The sequence below is a fragment of the Elephas maximus genome, chromosome 26, assembly GCF_024166365.1.
Source record: "Elephas maximus indicus isolate mEleMax1 chromosome 26, mEleMax1 primary haplotype, whole genome shotgun sequence".
Classification (NCBI taxonomy): Eukaryota; Metazoa; Chordata; class Mammalia; order Proboscidea; family Elephantidae; genus Elephas; species Elephas maximus.
Window position 1 is genome coordinate 35,478,725 of NC_064844.1, and position 22,845 is coordinate 35,501,569.

At 36.6% G+C, this 22,845-nt stretch overlaps 1 protein-coding gene and 1 pseudogene across 2 annotated transcripts in view; one reads left to right on the forward strand and one right to left on the reverse strand.

The window, feature by feature from the left end:
* Nucleotides 1-964: 964 nt before the first annotated feature.
* SPAST (spastin) overlaps nucleotides 965-22,845 on the reverse strand; it is a 113,550-nt gene continuing 91,669 nt past the window's right edge. Inside the window, exons 13-17 of one of the 2 annotated variants that reach the window (XM_049870401.1) lie at nucleotides 18,456-18,498; nucleotides 16,614-16,693; nucleotides 15,613-15,683; nucleotides 12,493-12,533; nucleotides 965-3,843 (exon numbers count right to left, since the gene is read on the reverse strand). In XM_049870401.1, the coding sequence (XP_049726358.1) occupies nucleotides 3,721-3,843; nucleotides 12,493-12,533; nucleotides 15,613-15,683; nucleotides 16,614-16,693; nucleotides 18,456-18,498 (358 nt within the window). In that variant the 3' untranslated portion in view covers nucleotides 965-3,720. Of the gene's footprint in view, nucleotides 3,844-6,024; nucleotides 10,875-12,492; nucleotides 12,534-15,612; nucleotides 15,684-16,613; nucleotides 16,694-18,455; nucleotides 18,499-22,845 lie in introns of those variants that run through there. The other variant, XM_049870402.1, reaches the window with a different exon arrangement.
* On the forward strand, nucleotides 18,159-18,259 carry LOC126068204 (uncharacterized; annotated as a pseudogene).

Here is a 22,845-nt window from a genome sequence, read left to right on the forward strand (position 1 = left end):
ACATGTCCCAAACAGTTCACTCTATACGTAACATTAGTGTGTCTTTGACAGCAGCTTTGTTTTCTTTAGTATTTAGTTCTTAGACACATAAAAAAGCTATAACAATTTTTAAAACCCGAATTGTTCACGAAGACAGCAATTCAACTTAATTGTTGACACTGCTGTTTCAGCTCTATCATCCTGTTTTTTTATATTTGCCTCACCTGTTTTGTTCCTTTGTTCCTCCTTCCTTGATTTCATTTGAGCCAACCAAGTAATTTTTAGTAATCCATTCTTCTCTAATGGTTTTTTAGGTATACCTCATTTTCACTGACTGTGCTAGAGATACAATATGCATCCTTAGTTTATCACAATCTATCTTAATAATACATCACTTTGTGTACCATGTAATGAATAACCTTAGTTCATCAGACTTCAACAACTGCTTTCTGCTGGATTACTTTGAATATTAGACTGTACTTTGTGCAGTTCTGGAGTCAACGAAGATTTTAAAGGAATGCGTAAACAGGTTTTTCAGACTTATTCTTCTGATGCTCTCTCCTTTCCAAAATTTCCTCCTAATTTCCAGCTGTTCAAAACCCCAAATGTCTCTTCAGCCCAATAAGACTGCCACATTCTGCTTGAATTCTATTTCCAAGTGTACTGCACAAACTGTAAATTACCCTCAGGACAAAAATCAGTTAATGTGGATCTCTTCTGATACACTTGCCTTCTTTCAAGGACTGGACTTCATCCAGTTTCAGTCTACTTCTGGTTGCTTTCCGATGTTTACTAATAATTCATTTTTATATTTTGTTCGAAGTTTAGAACTGTTACTGGCAAGACAATTAGTCTAATAAAAGCTACCTTTATTACCAAAATGGCAACCTCTGAAATCTCAAAAGATTTAGTAAGAATATTAAAGGCAAAATAAAGTTTATAATTTATTTCCAATCCATTGAGGGGGAAAAAAAAACTATTATACAGCTGAACACTTTAATTCATTTCTTTCCAAGAAAAGTACAAAAGACTAAAATAGAGACGTGCATTTAAAAGAAAAATCCATTGATTCAGAGTTCAAAAACAAACTGTAAATGGGTCATTCTACCAAAAGAACTGGTTTTTGTACAAAATATAAGGAATTTTACACTATAAACGAAGACTGCTGCATATTTATTTAAATTAGTATTCTAGTATCTGCTTTTATTCCAATTCTTCCCAAGCAGAAAGCATATCTGCAAGTCAGAAATCTAATTACCTCAAATGGGCAGACTGTCTTAGAACAAGCTCTTACTCATAAATATCTGGATTTTTTTTTAATTTTATTTTCCCCTTGGCTCAAACTCAGTGCATTAATAACTTTTAATTCAGTTTATAAAACTCTGCCATATTAAAAATTAAGGGCACACTAATGCTTAATGTTTAACCATTATACTTTAGGAAGTAATACGACTTGGGGATTAATGGAAAATCTAAAGAGTCACAATCCAAGTCTAATATTAAGTCACAAAACTTTAGCAACTTCTATCTTTACTGCAAAAGACCAAACCAATCTATCACCTCCTACTATACCATCATTTTTATATTCATGGCCCTTCTATCAAGGAAATACAACTTAAAATAAAACTTGGTCATAGAAAATAGTCTCTAGCACTAAATGCAACTTCTAACTTGATTAAGAAAGAAAAGTTAACGTGTATACTAGATGGATATTTAAGCAGTAACATAATTTTCTGATTCAATGCTTATGACAATATTAATTTGACTTTTCACATTTGAAATCTGTCCATCTAAAAACGTTTCAACAAAAATAGTGAGTTACATTAAATTATTGCAGATAGAATTATGATACTTTTAAAGGAGATTTTCAAAAGTTGATCTGAAAGCACATAGTCCTTTAATATAGTTAAGCCAGTTTTTCAAGTACCAATGTCAATCCCTTTCTAAATGAAATTATGAGCTTTATTGAAAATGCTTCATTTGGGATTTTCCCAGTTCTTGTCATAATGTACACTTATGTCTACCTTCCATTTTTAATACTTTGTAAATGAGGTTTTAATGTTTGAGACTTTAAAAAGATATTAATCTAAAATACGCATAGCTCTGGCTTTAAATTTTTTAAGATTATCTTAACTGTCATTTTAATTATCTAGAAAGTTCTAAAGTCATAACGAGAACAGGTATGATTTAAATTATAGCTGCAAACAGCACATTATCATAAAAAACCACACATCTTCTCTATTTAGATAAGTCTTTAACAAGAACAAGAGTAAAATGAACAAAAATTATCTTCATAAAATTCTTATCTAGTAGGGGCAAGTTCTTGATTTTAACATATTATAGCAATATCCAAGGTGTTTTACTAAATGAAAATTCTCACTACTACAAACAAAATTTTTTCCATCCATGACTTTTTCTTATGACATTTTCATAACATCATTTAAGCACCAAAGAAAAATTCTGTAAACAAACTTTTAACCAGTAACCTAAGGGCAATTATCCATTTGCCTTATTACAGTATTTAAAAGGCCATGATATGAGTGTTTTATTCCTACAGAGACATTTTTATAATAAAAATCCAAGTATATTTACACAAACAAGAAACAGAATTACTGTACATTTGGGGGGAACAAAGAGCAGACTGACAAACTAGAACTTCTGAGTTAATAAAGTGAGGGAAGAAATCTATAAAATGTATGCAATGTTTAAAAATTCAGTAATTTTTTAAAGTTTCATTGAAGCGATTAATAATTACTAAGAATAAAAGATGGTAGTTCCACTGGCTTTTAATTATACCTGTAAATAGTAAGAAAGTAATAAGCAATAAATTAGAAATGTCTTAACTCCCAGTATTTCCCTTCTCTTGTACCAGAACCACTTTTAGAATGGCTAAATTTGTTCTTTTAAGTATTAAGAATAATTCTAGCAGGAAATAAATTTCATCACAAATAAGTTAACAGATTTTTGACAAATAAAAGGAAAAATACTGCTGGTCACATGAAGGTCTATATATTGTATGGCAGAGCAACTTAAGCCTTCAACTCTTCTCCTTCTCTATTTTACCAGATTTGCTGTGTTGCTATCATATTGTTTTCTAAATTGTTTGGTAGCAAGGTAATAGGAAAACAAATTAAAAAGAATACATTATTTAATGTGCATATATTTAAGAAGAAGAGAAAAAACTTCAAAATACTTCTTCCTACATCATATAGGAAAAAGTTTCATTTGGCACAATTAATTTGCAAAAGGAGAAGAACAAAACAAGAACAAAACTTCCAGTGTTTGGCAGTCTAATCATCCACAGTTAAGACAACAGGACAGGAAAGATAGGAAAAATATGACTACATTAAGAAAAGACATCAGAAGAAAAATGAACAAGAGGCTCTTGTGTCTTTACTATCCACTGTCTCTGGAATACTCTCATCTGCAACACAATGTACAAATTATTATTTACAATTATATTGGTAGAGAGGAACATAATTAGTTTTTCTTTTGGTCAGACAGAACCAACCGGCATGACCATCAAGGCAAGAAGGCCTTAAACAACAAAATATTCCATTTGCACTGTATACTTTATTTAAACTTATTTTCTGGTTCTTCAAGCTTAGTGCACAAATAATTCTAAGACTGAAAAGTCCAGTAATCTTAGGCTGAATTTCTGTAGCTGGTAACTAACTGCTCATTGAAGATCACGTGTTTCCTGGTAACTAAAATGTTCTGCAGATTTACACAGGTATTTCCTTAAACGGTTGTATCTCCAAAATCCTTGTTCCAACGTATGTATGCTTCTAAGGTTTGAGGGCTCACGCTGCGCTTTATCTTTTTCAAGGATTCGGTGAAATCAGATAATCGAATATTTCTCATCTAAATTAAATAAAAAACACGACAATACAAATTATGAACATATACACAATGAGTTAATCCAACGAGTTAAAGTAATTATGTTGCTGTTTAACGCAGTAATACACATACAAGTACTCTTAGAGAGTTGTGACAACCATTTTAATATATTTTATATATTACTATACATTAGGCAAGTTCACTGTATAGGAAAACCTTACCAAAAAAGCTATACTATTATACTTTTATAACATGTGTTTGGATTAATATGGTTTTATTTCTTGATATTTCAAACTGGCTTTTAAAATGTACATTAAAACAAGGTCAACTTAATAAATACCTATATTTAACTAAGGATTCTAAAAGGCAAAATGGAGTTTCGCACAAATTATTCTGTGTTAAAAATGGTCACTAGTATTATATGTGTACATGGCCCCAAAATAAGAAGTTAAAGGAATTTTAGACAAAACTTCAAAAACCAGTATTTATCTATATATTTCTTATCAGTCTCATAAAACCCAATCTAACTACTTTGTGTCCTCTGTTAACTCCATGAACCTAATTTAAAAAACCACCTACACTTTTAACTTATATACTAATCTGAACAATATTAGCCAAAGAAAACAAAAATATATAGGTATCACATGGGCACCATATGAGGCCCACCTGTTTCTTATTTAACTATAAAACAAACACCGGCTCTTCTAAAGTCCAAGGCGAAGAAGAGTAATGACTGTAATGAGGGTATTACCCATGATATTCCTGAATAAACTATTTCAGAAATTAACGTTTTAAAAGTTTTCATGAGATTGTAATTTAGGTATATAATTTGGTGTGTGTGTTGCTGTTGTTAGGTGTCACTGGGTTGATTCTGACTCATAGCGACCCTATGTACAACAGAACAAAAACATTGCTCAGTTCTGTGCCAACCTCAATCATAGTTATGCTTAAGCCAATTGTTGCAGCCACTGTGTCAATTCATCTCATTGAGGATCTTTTTCGCTAACCCCTCTACTTTACCAAGCATGATGTCCTTCTCCAGGGACTGACCCCTCCTGACAACATGTCCAAAGTTTGTGAGATGTAGTCTTGCCATTCTTGCTTCAAAGGAAGCATTCTGGTTGTACTTCTTTCAAGACAGATTTATTCGTTCTTTTGGCAGTCCACGGTATATTCAATATTCTTCTCTAACACCACAGTTCAAAGGCATCAATTCTTTTTAAGTCTTCTTTATTCATCGTCCAGCTTTCACATGCATAGAAGGCAACTAAAAACAGCATGGCTTAGGTCAGGTGCACCTTAGTCTTCCAGGTGACATTTTTGCTTTTCAAAACTTTAAAGAGGTCTTTTGCAGATTTGCCCAATGCAACGCGTCTTTTGATTTCTTGACTGCTACTTCCAGGTGTGTTGATTAAGTACCCAAGCAAAATGAAATCCTTGACTTCAATCCTTTCCCCGCACGTGTGTAGATACATGAAAATTTATACATACCTATATATTTTTTGTTTTATATATAACCTATTGCTGTGGGGTCGATTCCAACTCATAGTGACCCTGTAGGACAGAGTATAACTGCCCCCCATAGGGTTTTCAAGGAACGTCTGGTGGATTCAAACTGCCGATCTTTTGGTTACCGACCGTAGCTCTTAACCATTATGCCACCAGGGTTTCTATACCTATAGATATATGATATTTTGAAGTCCAAAGGACATGCTCCACTCCCAGTGCTTTTCTGGTGGTATGACATCCCTTTCCTCATTGCTTGATTATTCCTTTTATATCTCAAAAGACAGTGACTCAAGATACAACCTAATCCTGTAGATTGAGTCCTGCCTTATTAACATAATTGCCTCTAACCTTGCCTCATTAACATCATAGAGGTAGGACTTACAACACATAGGAAAACCATATCAGATCATAAAATGGTAGACAACCACACAATACTGGGAATCACAGCCTAGCCAAGTTGACACATATTTTACAATTCAATACATGATAACCTGTGAGAGACCCTGAAGCAGAGGACCAACTAAATTATGCCAGGATTCCTGACTCACAGAAACTGTCCAATTCAGTGACATTAATTACAACCATCAAGTGCAACCATCACCACTATCCATTTCCAAAATTTTCTACTACCTTTAAGTGAAACTCAGTGACCCTTAAGCAATGACTCCCCCATTATCCCTCCCTCCCACCTCTGGTAACCACTAATGAACTTTGGTCTCTATATGTTTGCCAATTACAGATATTTCACGTAAGTGGGATCATAAAATATTCATCTTTTTGTGTCTGACTTATTTCACCCACAACATAACGTTTCCAAGGTTCGTTTCTGTTGTAGCATGTTATTAGGACTTCATTTCTCTTTACAGCTGAGTAATATTCCACTGTATATATTCACCACACTTTATCCATTCATCTGTTGATGGGCATTTAGGTAGTTTCCACCTTCGGTTACGAACAATGGTGTACAAGTAACTGCATTCTTGCTTTCAAATTTAGGTCATATGGTAATTCTATGTTTAGCTTTTTGAGGAACCACCAAACTGTTATCCATACTTGTTACAACATTTTACATTCCAACCAGCAATAATGTGTTGTTTTAAGCTGTTAATTTTAGGATAATTTGTTATGCAGTGATAACCAGTACAACAGAATTACCTTGTTTTAAAGCCACGAGTCCATAATAGTCCTTTAAAAAAGGATATAGACTTAAAATTTCTTTACTTCAAGTAAAAAGAAATTATCTTTAGGTTTACTTTATTCATTGAAGAAAAATGTTCTTTAATTTTAATTGTATGTATACTCTCAGAATGGGCAAAATATACTTACACACAAGGCTAATAAAGCCATCTTCGGTGGAAAACAGGTCTCTTTCCTCATAAAACAATGATGGGCAGATTCCAAAGAATTTTTACTATTTCCTAACCAACCACCCATTTGCTTCCACAAAGTATTATAAGATATATAATTCCATTTATCAGGGCCTCCTAATTGATCTTCCTCGCAAAAGCCATGACCTTGGACTTTGAGACAGAATAAAGAATACCTGCACGCCTGGAGCTGAGTGGATTTTGCCTTTTAAATAGACTGGGAATTTGCAAACTACTTCTTGCTGAAATTCATTTGCCAGTTGGTGGTTTTATCTCTTACACCTGATTACTCCCATTATTCCATATGGTCTTTCCAAAGGACAAACACAGAGGCCCCATCTTCACATTTAAATCTAGGAGGCCAGGATATATGAGATATCAAGTTTATCTGCCCTGGTCCAAGGTGGGAGGATGGTGTGTGCAGAGAAATAACCCATGACCATCAAGATGATTCTGACTCATAGCAACCCTACAGGACAGGTAGAAATGCCACACAGGAAGGAACTCCTAAGCTGTAATATTTACAGAAGCAAACTGCCACATATTTCTCCCACAGAGTGGCTGGTGGCACGTTCGTTAAGCTCTCAGTTGCCAAACAAAATGTTGGAAGAGAATGCTTACTTTCTCACACACTAAATTAATACTAGATTTATTCTACGAGTATGAGAACATTTAAAAAATAATATATTTAAGGAATTTTGTTGATAAATTTTATTGAAGTTATGTCCTGTGTAATGTCCTGTCAGGCAGTATCGGACCGTATATATGTCTGTAGTCCCATAAAATTAACACAGAGTTCAGAAATCCCAATCAGAGAACTCTTACTGTGAAATGCATCATGGCTTCCAAACACAGCAAAACCAGTGCTAGCAACAGCAGCAGTGTCACAAAGTAATGCATGTGTTAACTCAAAAATTTAATATGATAGGCTTTATGGCAGTTTGTTCTTAAGTACATGCAGTCCGCAAGTCAGACTTTCATATTCGAAGGACTGCCTGTACATGATACGGTGCTCGAACCAGGGACAGCCTGTACATAATATAGTGTTCGCACAATGGCCCATATCACAGAATGTATTGTGGCCATTAAGCAATGCATGACACTTCGGAAAAACAAAATTATATTGGACCTCTGTGCGTGTATGTCTGTACACATATATATATATACATAAACAGAATTAGAAAAATGTGAAAATAAAATTGGAGATAAAAACCAGATAAAAGAGATCTACAACTTACACTTTAAACATGAATTTTAAAATAACTGCAGCTAAGCACCAAAGTGTTCTAATTGTTGTTAGGTGCCATCAAGTCAGTTCCGATAAATAGCAACCCATGTACAAAAGAACAAAACACTGACAGCTCCTTCGCCATCCTCACAATCATTGCTAAGCTTGAGTCCACTGTTACAGCCCTGTGTCAATCCATCTTGGTGAGGATTTTCCTCTTTGTTGCTGACACTCTACTTTAACAAGCATGATGTCCTTCTCCAGGAGATTGGTCCATCCTGATAACATGTCCAAAGTACGTGAGATGACATCTTGCCTTCTTTGCTTCTAAGGAAACTCTGGCTGTACTTCTCCCAAGATAAATTTGTTCATTCTTCTGTCAGTCCACGGTATAGTCAATATTCTTCACCAACACCATAATTCAAAGGCGTCAATTCTTTGGTCTTCCTTATTCATTGCCCACCTTTCATAATGCATATGAGGTGACTAAAATACCATGGCTTGGATCAGGCACACCTTAGTCCCCAAAGTGACATCTTTGCTCTTTAACACTTTAAAGGTATCTTTTTTTTTTGCAGCGGATTTGCCCAATGCAATATGTCCTTTTGATTTCCTGAATGCTCCTTCAATGGGCATTGATTGTGGATCCAAGTAAAATAAAATCTTTGATAACTTCAACCTTTTCTCCATTTATCATGGCATTTATTGGTCCAGTTGTGAGGACTTTTGTTTTCTTTATATTGAGGTGTAATCCATACTGAAGAATACAGAATTATGCAATTTTGTCTTTGATCTTCATCAGTAAGAGCTTCAAGTCCTCTTCACTTTCAGCAAGCAAGATTGTATCATCTGCACATCACAGGCTGTTAATGAGTCTTCCTCCAATCCTGATGCTGTGTTCTTCTACATACAGTCCAGCTTTTTGGATTATTTGCTCAGCATACAGATTAAATAAATATGGTGACAGGATACAACCCTGATGCACACCCTTCCTGACTTTAAACCAGGTAGTATCCCCTTGTTCTGTTCAAACGACCGCCTCTTGGTCTATGTACAGTTTCTGCATGAGCAAAATTTAGTGTTCTGGAATTCCCGTTCTTCATAACGTTACCCATGATTTGTTATGATGCACACAGTCGAATGATTTTGTATAGTCAATGAAACACATGTAAACATCTTTCTGATATTCTCTGCTTTTAGCCAAGGTCCATCTGACATCAGCAATGATATCCCCCATTCCACTTCTGAATCCAACTGGAACTTCTGCAGTTCCCCATCGATGTACTGCTGCAACTGCTACTGAATGATCTTCAGCAAACTTTTAGTTGTGTATGATGTTAATGATATTGTTGGATAATTTCCACGTTCTGTTGGATCACCTTTCTTTGAAATGGGCACAAATATGGATCTCTTCCAGCCAGTTATCCAGGTGCCTATCTTACAAATTTCTTGGCATGACAAGGGGGTGCTTCCAGCTTTGCATCCATTTGCTGAAACATCTCAAATGGTATTCTGTCAATTCCTGGAGCCTTGTTTTTCACCGATGCCTTCAATACTGCTTGGACTTCCTTCCTTCAATACCATCAGTTCTTAATCATATGCTACTTCCTGAAATGGTTGAACATTGACCAATTCTTTTTGGTACAGTGACTGTGTATTCCTTTTATCTTCTTTTGATGCTTCCTGCTTGTTCAATATTTTGCCTGCAGAATCCTACAATATTGCAACTTGAGGCTTGACTTTTTTCTTCAGTTCTTTTAGCTTCAGAAATGCCTAGGGTGGCCTTCCCTTTTGGTTTCCAACTCCAAGTCTTTGTATATTTCATTATAATACATTGCCTTCTAGAGCCACCCTTTGATATCTTCTGTTCAGCTATTTGACTTCATCATTTCTTCTGTTCATTTTAGCCACTTTATGCTCAAAAGCAAGTTTCAGAGTCTTTTCTGATATCCATTTTGGTCTGTTAATTTGTTGTACTGCAGTAGCTTGCATGTTGCTGTGATGCTGGAAGCTGTCACTGGCATTTCAAATACCAGCAGAGTCAACCACAGTGGACAGGTTTCAGTGGAGCTTCCAGACTAAGATAGACTAGGAAGAAGGACCTGGCTATCTACTTCTGAAAAAAAGATTGGCCCATGAAAGTTTTATGAATAGCAGCGGAACACTGTCTGATATAGTGCTGGAAGATGAGCCCCTCAGGTTGGGAGGTACTCAAAATATGACTCGGGAAATGCAGCCTCCTCAAAGTAGAGTCAACATTAATGGATGGAGTAAAGTTTTCATTTGATGAGGTAGCACGACTCAACATAGAAGAAACAGCTGCAAACATCCACTAATAATCAGAACATGGAATGTATGAAGACAGACCAGAAAAACTGGGAAGCAGTCAAAATGAAATGAAACACATAAAGATCAATATCCTAGGCGTCAGTGAGCTGAAATGGACTGGTACTGGCCATTTTGAATTGGATAATCACATGGTGTACCATGCCAGGAGTGACAAATTAAAGAGGAATGGCATTGCACTCACTGTCAAAAAGAACATTTCAAGATCTATCCTGAAGTACAACACTATCAGTGATAGGATAATATCCATACGCCTACAAGGAAGACCAGTTAATACAACTATTATTCAAATTCACACACCAACCATTAATGCTAAAGATGAGGAAATTAAAGATTTTTACCAACTCCTGCAGTCTGAAATTGATCAAACATGCAATCAAGACGCACTGATAATTATTGGTGATGGAAATGCAAAACTTGAAAACAAAGAAGCAGGCTCAGTCACTGGAAAATATGGTCTTGGTGACAGAAATGGTGCTGGAGATCACATGGTAGAATTTAAAAGACCAATGACTTCTTCATTGCAAATACCTCTTTTCAACAACACAAACAGCAACTACACACATGGGTCTCACCAGATGAATACACAGGAATCAAATCTTTATCTGTAGAAAAAGACAATGAAGAAGCTCAATATCACCAGTCAGAACAAAGCCAGGGGCTGACTGCAGAACATACCACCAGTTGCTCATATGCAAGTTGAAGTTGAAGAAAATTGAAACGAGTCCCCAAGAGCCAAAATACAACCTCCACTATATCTCACCTAAATTTAGAGACTATCTCAAGAAAAGATTTGATGCACTCAACGCTAATGCTCAAAGACTAAAGGACATCATACGTAAAGAAAGCAAGAGGTCATTAAAAACCAGGAAAGAAAGAAAAGAATAAATAAGCACCTAATTATGAGAATCAAATTCTCTATTCCTAAGCCTAATTCATGTCACGCACACTCTAGGTAACCTAAGCTATTAAAATGGGAGGGAGGTTACAAGAAACACGAGGGCTTTCTGAGTAATGCAGTTGCTTAACCAAATGCACAGACGCTTAAATCAGAAAACCACAAGCTTACTTTGAAGCCTGAAGAAATAAGATTGCCACTTTGTATTTGAACATACCCATTTTATATGTTAACTAAGTCACTGTCTCCTCAATAGCTGTTATAACTTGGCCAGTAAAAAACATGTCTGGCAGATAAGCTACAAACATAATTGAAGACTGATTTCTTCAAAAGTTCGCTCACATATTTTGCTTATAATTGTTTTCAAAAGAAATGTTTCAAAATTTCTTAAGAGAATGTTCCATATTAGGAATTTGTAATAAATTACACTACAATGGTAACTGTGCTACTTTTACAAAGAGAAAAAAATAAACATTATTGAGGTTAACCTGTGTACAGTAAAAGACTAACTCAGCCAGCCCAGGCTGTTTATGCCTTGCACACTCCAAAGAAATCTATGGCCCTTGACTGGCTTCAAGGAGTTAACCGCTAAACTCTTAGAATATCCTGCCTGATAAGAGTATCTTTGCTTATGCCGGGCCTTGTGCCACGGCAGGTAGTTTATGCTAACAATGTGATTTATGGTGGTGGCCTTAGGCTACATGCTATCAGTTTAACCTCAGGCAGGTGCTCCATGCCTGTGTGACTGACCTCCCGTAAAAACCCTGAATACGAAGGCTTGGGTTAGCTTCCCTGGTAAGCAATACTTTGTATATGTTGTTGCACAGTGTTACTGGGAAAACCAAGTGCTGTCCATACAACTCAACCAAGAGAGTAAAACTAGAGGCTTGCACCTGGCATTTCCTGGACTCTACTTCATGCTCCTTTGCTGATTAATCTCCATTCTTTTTGCTATAATAAACCATAACCATGAGTATAATAGCTTTTCTGCATTCTGTGAGTCTTTGTAGAGACCCCTGGCATAGCCTGTAACCACAGGTTACTTCCATAATGTATAAAATCCTTAAAGTTTCCGAGAATTTTCTTATATTTAGTAAATTTACATAATGTGATTTGATAAAAAATGACTTAATGACTATGTAAAATATTTTTTGTCCATTACCAAAGAACGTAAGGGACTATAATTTTACAGACTTCTGTATTTTAAATGAAGTAAAGTTAATTGCTTCTAATTTCTAATCAAATAAAAATCTAGACAAAAGATAAAAGACTTTTACAATATAGAGGACCAAAACTAAGAAAAGAGAATTGTAAAATACTAATACCTCACTGGCAGACATATTCTTCACCTGTTCCGGTTTCAGTTCTGTAAAACATAAAAGTCAGGTACTTTTTATAAAATGTGATTTTGAAGCTTTTTTGCTGAAGAGCAAAACCAAGCACAGCGACCTAGGAAGTACATGCTTAAATTACTATAGAGCATTACATTAAAATAATATAAATTACATAAATCGTTACATGAAAGTCATTTCAATAAAACCATTAAAAAAATACACATTAATATTAAGAGCACATACAATTATAAATATTTAGAGTAATATTCCTTGCATATTGCTTAAGTATAATAGAGTTTACAAATTTAAGAGTGAAATGAAAAAAAATGCAAACTGTTTTTTACAAAAGGCATTAATTTTTTTCAAAACCAGTGAACTTCTGTTTCAAAATAATAGCTGGAAAAAAACCAAACCTATTTATACATTAGCAACTATTTCTGTGTTCACTATCTGAACAAGATTTCTAGCCTCTGGCAACAAGGTTTGACTAAAATGCTTTACCCAAAGTTTCAAAATCTACTTTCAAGGTTGTCTTACCCTCCAAAGCAACAGCTATTAATCACTACTCTACTTTGCTTCACCGTGGGAGATGTGTTGCAAGCAATTTTTAATAAAACACAATGTCTGTGTATAATGTACACGTGCAACATGAATTACAGTATAAACTATGATACTATCATTCTCATTCAATTGCCTTCAGCTATACTTTCTTGAGTGAGACAGCAAGGAAAAACTATAGTTTTCTGGAGGTTGTATGTTCCATGTTCTATTTTATCATCAGTGCCAGTAATATTAGTGTATACCTGTAGTGAAATGAATTTCTTTACATGGCCCTTTGTCTTGGTTTTTTGGAAAAACAGCTTGGGAGATTTTCCCTCTAAGCACCAAGGAGTTACTTTTACCCTAGTTATTTTGAGAAGGGCGGGGCGGGGGGCAGCGCCAGGTTGTTTTCTACCCCAGAGGGTTTATTACTTTTGCTTAGCGGATTTCCTGGGGTGACTGACATTTCCTGGGTAAGGTGTAAACAACTTGATGATTTGATACTTTTCTCTGGCCCTGGGCCCCAGTCTATCCTGTGACTGGTCTATTTTAGGTGCCTTGCAAGGGAGCAGTCCATTTACTATGCAAATAGTGGCCTGAAAATCCACCCAACAGGACTGAGAGACTTGCAGTTCACTGAGAGGATTGGCAGGTTTGTGGTCCTGCTGGGATGGCCTGCCTTGAAACTGACAATGAGTTGGCTATATATAATCAGCCAACCCCACAGAGGTTTTCAGAGGCATGGAGAGAAAAGAATCAGAGAGAGATGAGGTGGGGAACCTCTTAAAAGAGCTGTAATATAGGTCAAGGACTGTAACAGTGAAGCGGTGATACACATGGAATGGACTCTGTGGCAGAGCCAAGCGTGACAGCAGAAAATTGCTGCTAGGAGGGCAGCAACTGAAGAAGCTGCTACACTGGCTGTGAGCTGGGCCAGTTAACAGCAGAAATACCAGCAGTGAGGAGGCCAAAGGCAGAGGGGCCATGCATAGCCAAGAGAAGGGCCTGCCTACTACACTGCCGAGCAAAAGGTCTGCTAGCATGGCTGAGAAGGATCTAAGACAGCTGTCTTGGTTGGAAGCTGTCCTGTACCACGGAAGGAAGGGATATGCTCTTGACCTTGGGTGAGCCTTCCAAACCTCACCGATGTGCTTCCTGAACCTGATCTGGAATTGTTCCTCTTACTTCCAAGTTGATCCTGATTCCAAGTTGTAGACTGTTACTTCTCTAATAAACCCGTAATTATAAGCATGCTCTTTTGAGTTCTGTGTGGCCACTGTAATGAATTATCAAACCCAACAAAGAAAGAGAGGATGCTGTGGCATGGACAGGTGGTATCAGAAATGGTGAGGAAGTTGGAGAGAGGAGGTATGTCTGACCACTACCTCATAGGAACCAGCCTTGTCCTGATTCTGATTCTTATCCTTCATGCATTTAGGCAATTCCTGACATTAAAACTCAATACCTTCTCAGGAATTATTATCATCTATTCATTGTTCAGGCTGACAGTGGAAAAGTAGCTGAGAATATCTAAAGTGATTTCATCATTTAATCTAACCTAAAATGGAGCCCTGGTAGCGTAATGGTTAAGAGCTTGGCTGCTAACCAGCTGCTAACCAAAAGGCTGGCAATTCAAATCCACCAGCCACTCCTTGGAAACCCTGTGGGGCAGTTCTACTCTGTTCTACAGAGTCAAACTATAAATTGGAACCAACTCGACAGCACCTAACAGCAACTCAAAAATAATCAATCGTGGTATTTCAGGACCAACAAACTAACTTCAATAAAAGCACAGCAATGAAGGAAATATTTTCCTGCAATTCCTTGAAAGATAACATACAGTATTAAAAGGAAAAATTTCTCCTAAAAGTTCCCTGCACATATTTAATTTCAAGTCAAATTAGAATACTTGAAATGAAGAGAAGCAGAAAACAGATTAGAACATTTTCCTTTATAATTATTTTCTGCTCATTTAAAAAACAGTACCCTTCTCCTTTGAGTTTTCAGCTGTTTACCTATTAGCAAGTGGAACTCTGTTCCACAGAACAGGGGTCATGGGCTACCAGCTCACGGCCTGATTTTGTATAGTCTACAAGCTAAGAATGGTTTTTACATTTTTAAAAAGTTGTGATGAAGAAAAAGGGAAGAGACAAAAGCAAGGGAGGAGGAGGGGAGAAGCAGCAGCAGCAGAAACCACATATGACCAAGAAAAAGTTCACTGACCTCTAGTATAGAAACTAGGGCCCTTGTGGCACAGTGGTTAAGATGCCCAGCTGCTAACTGAACGGTCAGTGCTTCGAACCCAGTCTGCTTCCATAAAGATTTACACCCTTGGAAACCCTGCAGGGCCGTTGTACTCTATCCTATAGGGTCACTGTGAGTCAGAATCAACTCAAAGGTCAACAGGTTTGTTTTCTTCTGATTAGTAGAGACTATTTTGTACCAGATTTTCTAGTGATACAGCTTGACTGCTTTCCTACTACTAATAAAAAAGATTGCTCAATAGGGATTTAAATGTTTAAAGTAGTATAATAAACAGTTGTTAAATATTTCAAGCTCTTGTATACCTACCTCGGATAGGCCCCAGTGCTGCATCTTTTGCCAAAGCTGTTAGATCACTTCCTGAGTATCCATCAGTCATTCTAGGAAAGGGAAGGAAGAAACAGAAAATTATTTTCATCTTTGAAATATAAAATCTCCATGTATTAAAAGAAAAACTAGTATGCCTTTGTTAGCAAGCAAATAGCTTGCTGTAGTTTGATTTTAAGTGCAAGAAAAACCCACTTGCCAAAAACAACCAAAACGGTCCACTGCTGGCTCCTTATAATGCCTCAAATTCTCATCATTAAAACCATTCCTTTGGCAATGTCTCCAGAAGGCTCTGTTAAATTGTAAACATGTCACCTGCAGAGTTAACATTTACAATTCATTGCTTACATTTGGTCATATAACCACAATTACTTCTCTATAATTAGTCTTCATCTTGGCAAAGAGCACTGCCTTGATTGACTGAGGGCCAAACAAAGTTAATTCTTTACATGTAGGACAGAATTAACGAAGAGTCTAGGGTATAAGATTGGCAAGAGGCACATCTGAATAGGATGCCATAGTGGAGAGTCCTGGACAGCCAAGAGATTATCAAAAGAAACTAAGAACCAGGGAGGCAAAGGAGAAGAGAGAAATAGAACAGGAAAAAAAGCATTTACTCATCATGTTATCATGTTCAACAACTACACAGATCAAACATTACTAGTGGAATCCTTCCTTGGAATGACAGGTAGCGACCTTAATTTTTCCAAGTATTTAGTTCTTTTCTCACAGATATCTGGGAACTCAAGGTTCTTACTCAAATCTTAAAAACCTAGAAATCGAAATACAGATACCATGTAGATAAGAATAAGAGGTAAAAAAAAAAAAGAAAAGAAAATAAGGGAGCTAGAAGATGAGACAACAAGAAGTTTTCTAATAAATTACTCACTTTGTACTTCAGCTTACTTTAAAAAAACAGAAAAAAAGAATTTTTTACCAAAAAAAAAAAAAAATTCTAAGATAAACCAAATCAAAATACTCACCTAGCGAGTTGTGCTAGTTCTTTTTGGGTCAATGGGCTTCCTTGTTTACATAACAGATTCTTAAGTAAAAGTAGTCTTGTCTGAAAAGAAATATTAAAGAACGATCGGTCCTAAAAATTAATAATATAGCTAAAAAAAAAAATCTTTCTATAAAACATCATTGCTTTTCACCAAGTATCCATGAATGGGCATTTAAAAAGCTCAAAGCTGAAGAGGCCTGGAAAAAGAACAATTGTGTTGGGCGTTAATGGGAAATTCAAAGGTAAATGACATAGTTTTTGCCCTTGTTAGGGTTTCCCACTCAACGTGCCCACTGTCACTAAGTAAGAAGCAGGAATATTATTAAATGTTTCATGTGTCTTGTTTACTAACAAAAGCGTCAACCAATTACACAAACTAGCTTTAAAAACTAAAAAGCTTATAAGAAAAGTGAAGGACAGCTAACCACTAGTAAAGCTTTTTTTTTCTTCTTCCCAGGCTATTAGTGCTGTTAATGATTGATATTTATATTAAACTAACAAGTATAGGGATAAATAGTAATTTGAATGTTTTACATATATATATATATATATATACACTGATTTTACACAATCATGAAACTTATTTATTGAAGTTGATACAGGTTAATGGACTTTGGAATCAAGTTCAAATCCTCACTTTCACTTACTAGCTGAATGATCTTACACACATCACGCTACCTTTTGAAGCCTCAGCTTCTCTGTTTTTTTAATGGGGTTAAAAATACCCATATTTTGAAAGTTCCTGAGAGAATTAAGCAAGATAAACTAAGTAAAGCACTGTGGAAGTAGCTACTGTTAAGATGTCAATCCAAGTTTGACAATATTTTTTAAAAAACAGTTTCATAGATATATGAATTCATATGCCATGAAATTCACCCATTTTAAGTGCGTAATTCAGTGACTTTTAATAAATTTATACAATTGTGCAACCATCACCATCTAGTTTTAAAAGATATCTATTACCCAAAAAGTTGACTCATTCCTGTTTGCAGTTAATTATCCTCCCAATACCCAGTCCTAGGAAACCACTGCAGTGCTTTATAATTTGCCCTTTTTGGACATTTCATATAAACGTAATCATAAGATATGTAATCTTTTACATCTGGCTTCTTTCACTTATTGTAATATTTTTAGGGTTCATCCATGTTATAGCAGGTATAAGTAGCTCATTCCTTTTCATTACTAAATAGTATTGCATTAAATACAGTGCCTGCAACAGTGGGCTTAAACATAACAATGATTGTGAAGATGGCACAAGACCAGGCAGTGTTTCGTTCTATTGTACACAGGGTTGCTATGAGTTGAAACTGACCTGACAGAACCTAACAAAAACAACATCTGTTTATCCATTCACCAACAGATGAACATTTTAGATTGTTTCTAATTTTGAGCTATTCTTAATAATGCTGTTATGAAAATTCTTATACATTTCTTTTTGTGAACGTATGTTTTCATTTCTCTTGGGTAGATTCTTAGGAATGAAACTGCTGTCTAAGTTTACTTTTATCTTTTTAAGAAACTACCAGTGCTCACTTCAGCAGCACATATACTAAAATTGGAATGATACAGAGATTAGCACAGCCCCTGTGCAATGACACACAAATTCATGAGGCAGTCCATATTTTTTACTATTTAAAGAGGAATTAGTTTGTTTGTTCTGCAGATCTTCATCTAAAGAACAATAAAAAAAAAGACCTTTAAAAAAAAAAAAAACTGCGAAACTGTTTTCCAAAGTGGCTAAACCATTGATTGGAAGATTCAATTGTCAAGATGATATTTCTTGTTTCTTCTTAAAAAAAAAAAAATCAACAAAGATACATACCTCTTCATTCGGTAAAGACACATACACCCGTTTGATGAAACGCCTAAAAAAAAAAAACAAGGATTTTAAGAAATATAATTTTGCATGAAGGTAACTAACTCAGTTCAAGTAGCAGATGACAAGAAAACGGCTTTAAGTAAAAAAAATTCAAGGCACCTGAATGCATTTTAGCAGTCACCAATGTAAAAAATATTTTGGAGGTATTCCTTTAAAACTTGCCTATTTAATGGTTTTTGTTGTTTTTCTCTAGTTCTGAACTCTTTTTTGATTGTTGTAAAATCTAGTTAATGTTTAAAATATTTAATTCTATATTGTCAGAATTAATCATTTGTATGCCTGTGCTTTTAATAGGAGTAACACTTTAAAACACAATTTCTGATACAAACTGTGGAATAAAAAGATCTCTGTTGTCTTGTATCTGAAAACAACCAAAAACAAGGAGAACAGAAATGTTAACTTTATCATCAACAAACTAGGTAACATTTATGGCCCGGAACGAAAATGTAAGAAAAAGGGCTACTTAGAGCAGTGAAAATTGCCCCAATAATGAAATATACACACAAGGACTGCCACTGCAGATCGCAGGCATAGCTGGCAGTGCTTAACAGTTTTCCAAAGGAGACAGAGACAGCACATCCTGAGAGTTAAAAAAAAAAAAAAAAAAACCAACATCCCCTACGTTTAAACACGCATGGCAGGCCTGGGCCTGCAGCCCAAATGAACCCTAGGTAATAGCAAAGGAATGGCAAGAAACACTACACTGAACAAAGAAACTCAAAAAAATTCATCATTGTAAGAAGGCATCTATCAGTCTAGCAAGATGTCAAGCAGTCCTGAGTGACCAATTTATCTTAGTTGAAGAAGCTGCACATACATAATTTTTTAAATCAGACAGGGCTTCACTACGAGTCAGGGAGACTACCCTGTTAGTCCAAGGTAGACATGGGACACTGTAACACAAGATATCGGCTCAGGTAGGGGGCAGAGCCAAGATGGTGGAATAGACAGATGCTTCTGGGGAGCCCTCTTACAACAAAGAACTGAAACAACAAGTGAGACGAGTATACTTATGACAAGCTAGGAGCCCTGAACATCAACGGCAAGCTTGGAAAACAAACTGAGAGGCAGGGGGAGGAAGAGAGGGTTCAGAAGTGGGGAGGAAGAGAAGGTTCAGAAGTGGAGAGGAGGTGCCGAACCTGAATCGTGGGGAGCCCTCAGATACCATTCCCGGGAGCGGCACCAGCGGGCTGGTACTAGCGTTCAACCGTAGTTTATTCAGGCAGAAGCAGCCAGCCACACAGCCTACTCACACCTTTGGAACCAGAGAACGGTGCTCTTGGCAAAAGCTTGAGTACTTGCCTGTATTTTACCACACCACCCATCCAGCTCCCAAGGCGGCTTCAGTGGCTGATTTCCCTGGGCCTAAGATAGGCCCTGTTAAGTGCCTAGGGCCATCCTCCTAGCCTTGGGGAAGCAATAAATTTGCAATTGGGGGAAAAGATAATTTACCAGCTCCACTAACCGGAGAAACCCAAGACAGAAGCGGCCTCTGTCCAGGCATAAACAGTCTGTGGACTTTGAGTACCCTTCAGCTCTGCATGGACCTGCGCGGGCCTATTTCAGGAGAAGAGGCCCTTGCTGGCAAACTCCATTTCAGCTGTGCGGTGAAGAGGTGGGTGTTTGATGTTTGACATTGCTTTGCCTACTAAACAAGTCCTCAACTACCCACATCAGGGGCCTACGGACTGGTGGCTCCACTCAGGTCACCCAGCCACCCGCAACAGGGGACCTAGGATAACTGTTATCTCCCAGTCCTTACAACCAAAAACATTGGATGCCCATGGTCCAACTATACAACCCACCCACCTGTATGCTCTAGGGAACAAGGACACGTTTTCCTCAGAGACATATGGGGGATAATTCTCAGCTCCCTGCCTTGTTCAGAGTGTGATTCCTGCTGCAACCAGATACCAGTACCTGTTCCAATCACCCCCACCCTCTAAGACTGTAGGACAGAGCCTGTACCACACACTTCATATCAGCTACCTGGAAACCTAAGCTGGATTCCTACAAGAAAACTGAACGGACTCCTACAATGATATACCTGATAACAGCTTTAGCCATCTGGGGACAGTATGTCAGAGCTCCAAAGGCAAAAATAATCAAGCTAGCTCACTCGAGCAACCCATTTGGGCATATCAAAACAAAACAAAGCAAAAAGCTATGACACAGTAAGCAAATACAAAATAAATTAATACAGGAACTTTTAAATGGCTCAGAGACAACAGTCAATATCAAGTCACATAAAAAAACAGACCATGATCACCTCAACAAGCTCTCAAAACAAAGAATCAAGGGATCTTCTAGATCAAAGTGCATTCATGGAATTACAAGAGGCAGAATACAAAAGATTAATGTACAGAACCCTTCGAAACATCAGGAAGGAAATCAGACAATGTGCAGAACAAGCCAAGGAACACACAGATAAAGCAACTGAAGAAATTAAAAAGATTATTTAGGAACATAATGAAAACTTCAATAAACTGGAAAAATCCACAGACAGCAACCAGAAACTCAGAATATTAACAATAAAATTACAGAAGTAGACAACTCAATAGAAAGTCAAAGGAGCAGAATTAAGCAATTGGAAGGCAGAATTTCTGAACTTGAAGATAAAGCACTTGGCACTAATATATTTGAAGAAAAATCAGATAAAAGAACTTAAAAATGAAGAAATCTTTAGAATAATGTGGGACTCTATCAAGAGAAATACCCTACAAGCGACTGGACTATCAGAACAGGGAGGGATAACAGAAAATACAGACAGAAGTGTTGAAGATCTGTTGGCAGAAAACTTCCCCGATACAGTGAAAGATGAGACGATATCTATCCAAGATGCTCATCGAACTCCACATAAGGTAGATTTTAAACAAGAGTCACCAAGACATTATAATCAAACTTGCTAAAATGAAAGACGTATAGAGAATTTTAAGAGCAGCTAGAGATAAACGAAAAGTCACCTACAAAGGAGAGCCAGTAAGAATAAGCTCGGACTACACGGCAGAAACCATGCAGGCAAGAAGGCAATGGGATGACTTATATGATGCACTGAAGGAAAAAAATAGCCAGCCAAGAATCATTTATTCAACAAAACAGTTTCTTAAATAACCCAGTGCGGTCGAGTCAATTCCGACTCATAGCGACCCTACAGGACAGAGCAGAACTGCCCCATAGAGCTTCCAAGGACTGCCTGGTAGATGTGAACTGCCGACCCTTTGGTTAGCAGCCGTAGCACTTAACCACTACACCACCAGGGTTTCCAGTTTCTTAAATATGAAGGTGAAATTAGGATGTTTCCAGATACACAGAAGTTTAGGGAATTAGTAAAAACCAAACCGAAACTACAAGAAATACTGAAGGAAGTTCTTTCATTAGAAAATTAATAATATCAGGTATCTACCCAGGACTAGAACACAGGGCAGAGCAATGAGAAGTCAACCCAGACAGGGAAACCACAAAAATAAATCAACATGAAAAAACACTCAAAACAGGAAAACAGTGATGTTACAATGTAAAAGAAGACAACACTAAAACAATAAAGACGGACTGAGAAATGTAGTCATAGATCTTCCGTACAGAGAGGAAGACAAGGCGATACAAAGAAATAAAAGTTAGGTTTAAATTTAGAAAAATGGGGTAAATAATCAGGTAACCACAAAGGAGACAAACGATCCTACACATCAGAATAAGATACGGGAAAAAAATAAGACTCAGCAGAAACAAAATCAACAACAATGAATATGAGGAAAGGACAATATATAAACATAATCTGCTCAGCAAATAAAATTAAGTGGGAAAAGGAAACTGACAGCAACACACAAAAAAAGACATCAAAATGATAGCACTAAATTCATGCCTATCCATAATTACACTGAATGTAACTGGACTAAATGAATGCACCAATAAAGAGACAGAGAGTGGCAAAATGGATAAAAACACATGATCCATCTATATGATGCCTACAAGAGACACACCTTAGGCTCAGAAACACAAACTAAAACTCAAAGAATGGAAAGAAATGTATCAAGCAAACAACGATCAAAACAGCAGGAGTGGCAATATTAATTTTGACAAAACAGACTTTAAAGTTATCATAAAGGATAAGGAAGGGCACTATATGACGATTAAAGGGACAATATAACAAGAAGATATAACCACATTAAATATTTATGCACGCAACGCCACGGCTGTAAGATATATAAAACAAACTCTATCAGCACTGAAAACTGAGACAGCTCCACAATAACAGTAGGAGACTTCAACACACCACTTTCAGTGAAGGACAGGACATGCAGAAAGAAGTTCAGTAAAGAAATGGAAGATCTAAATG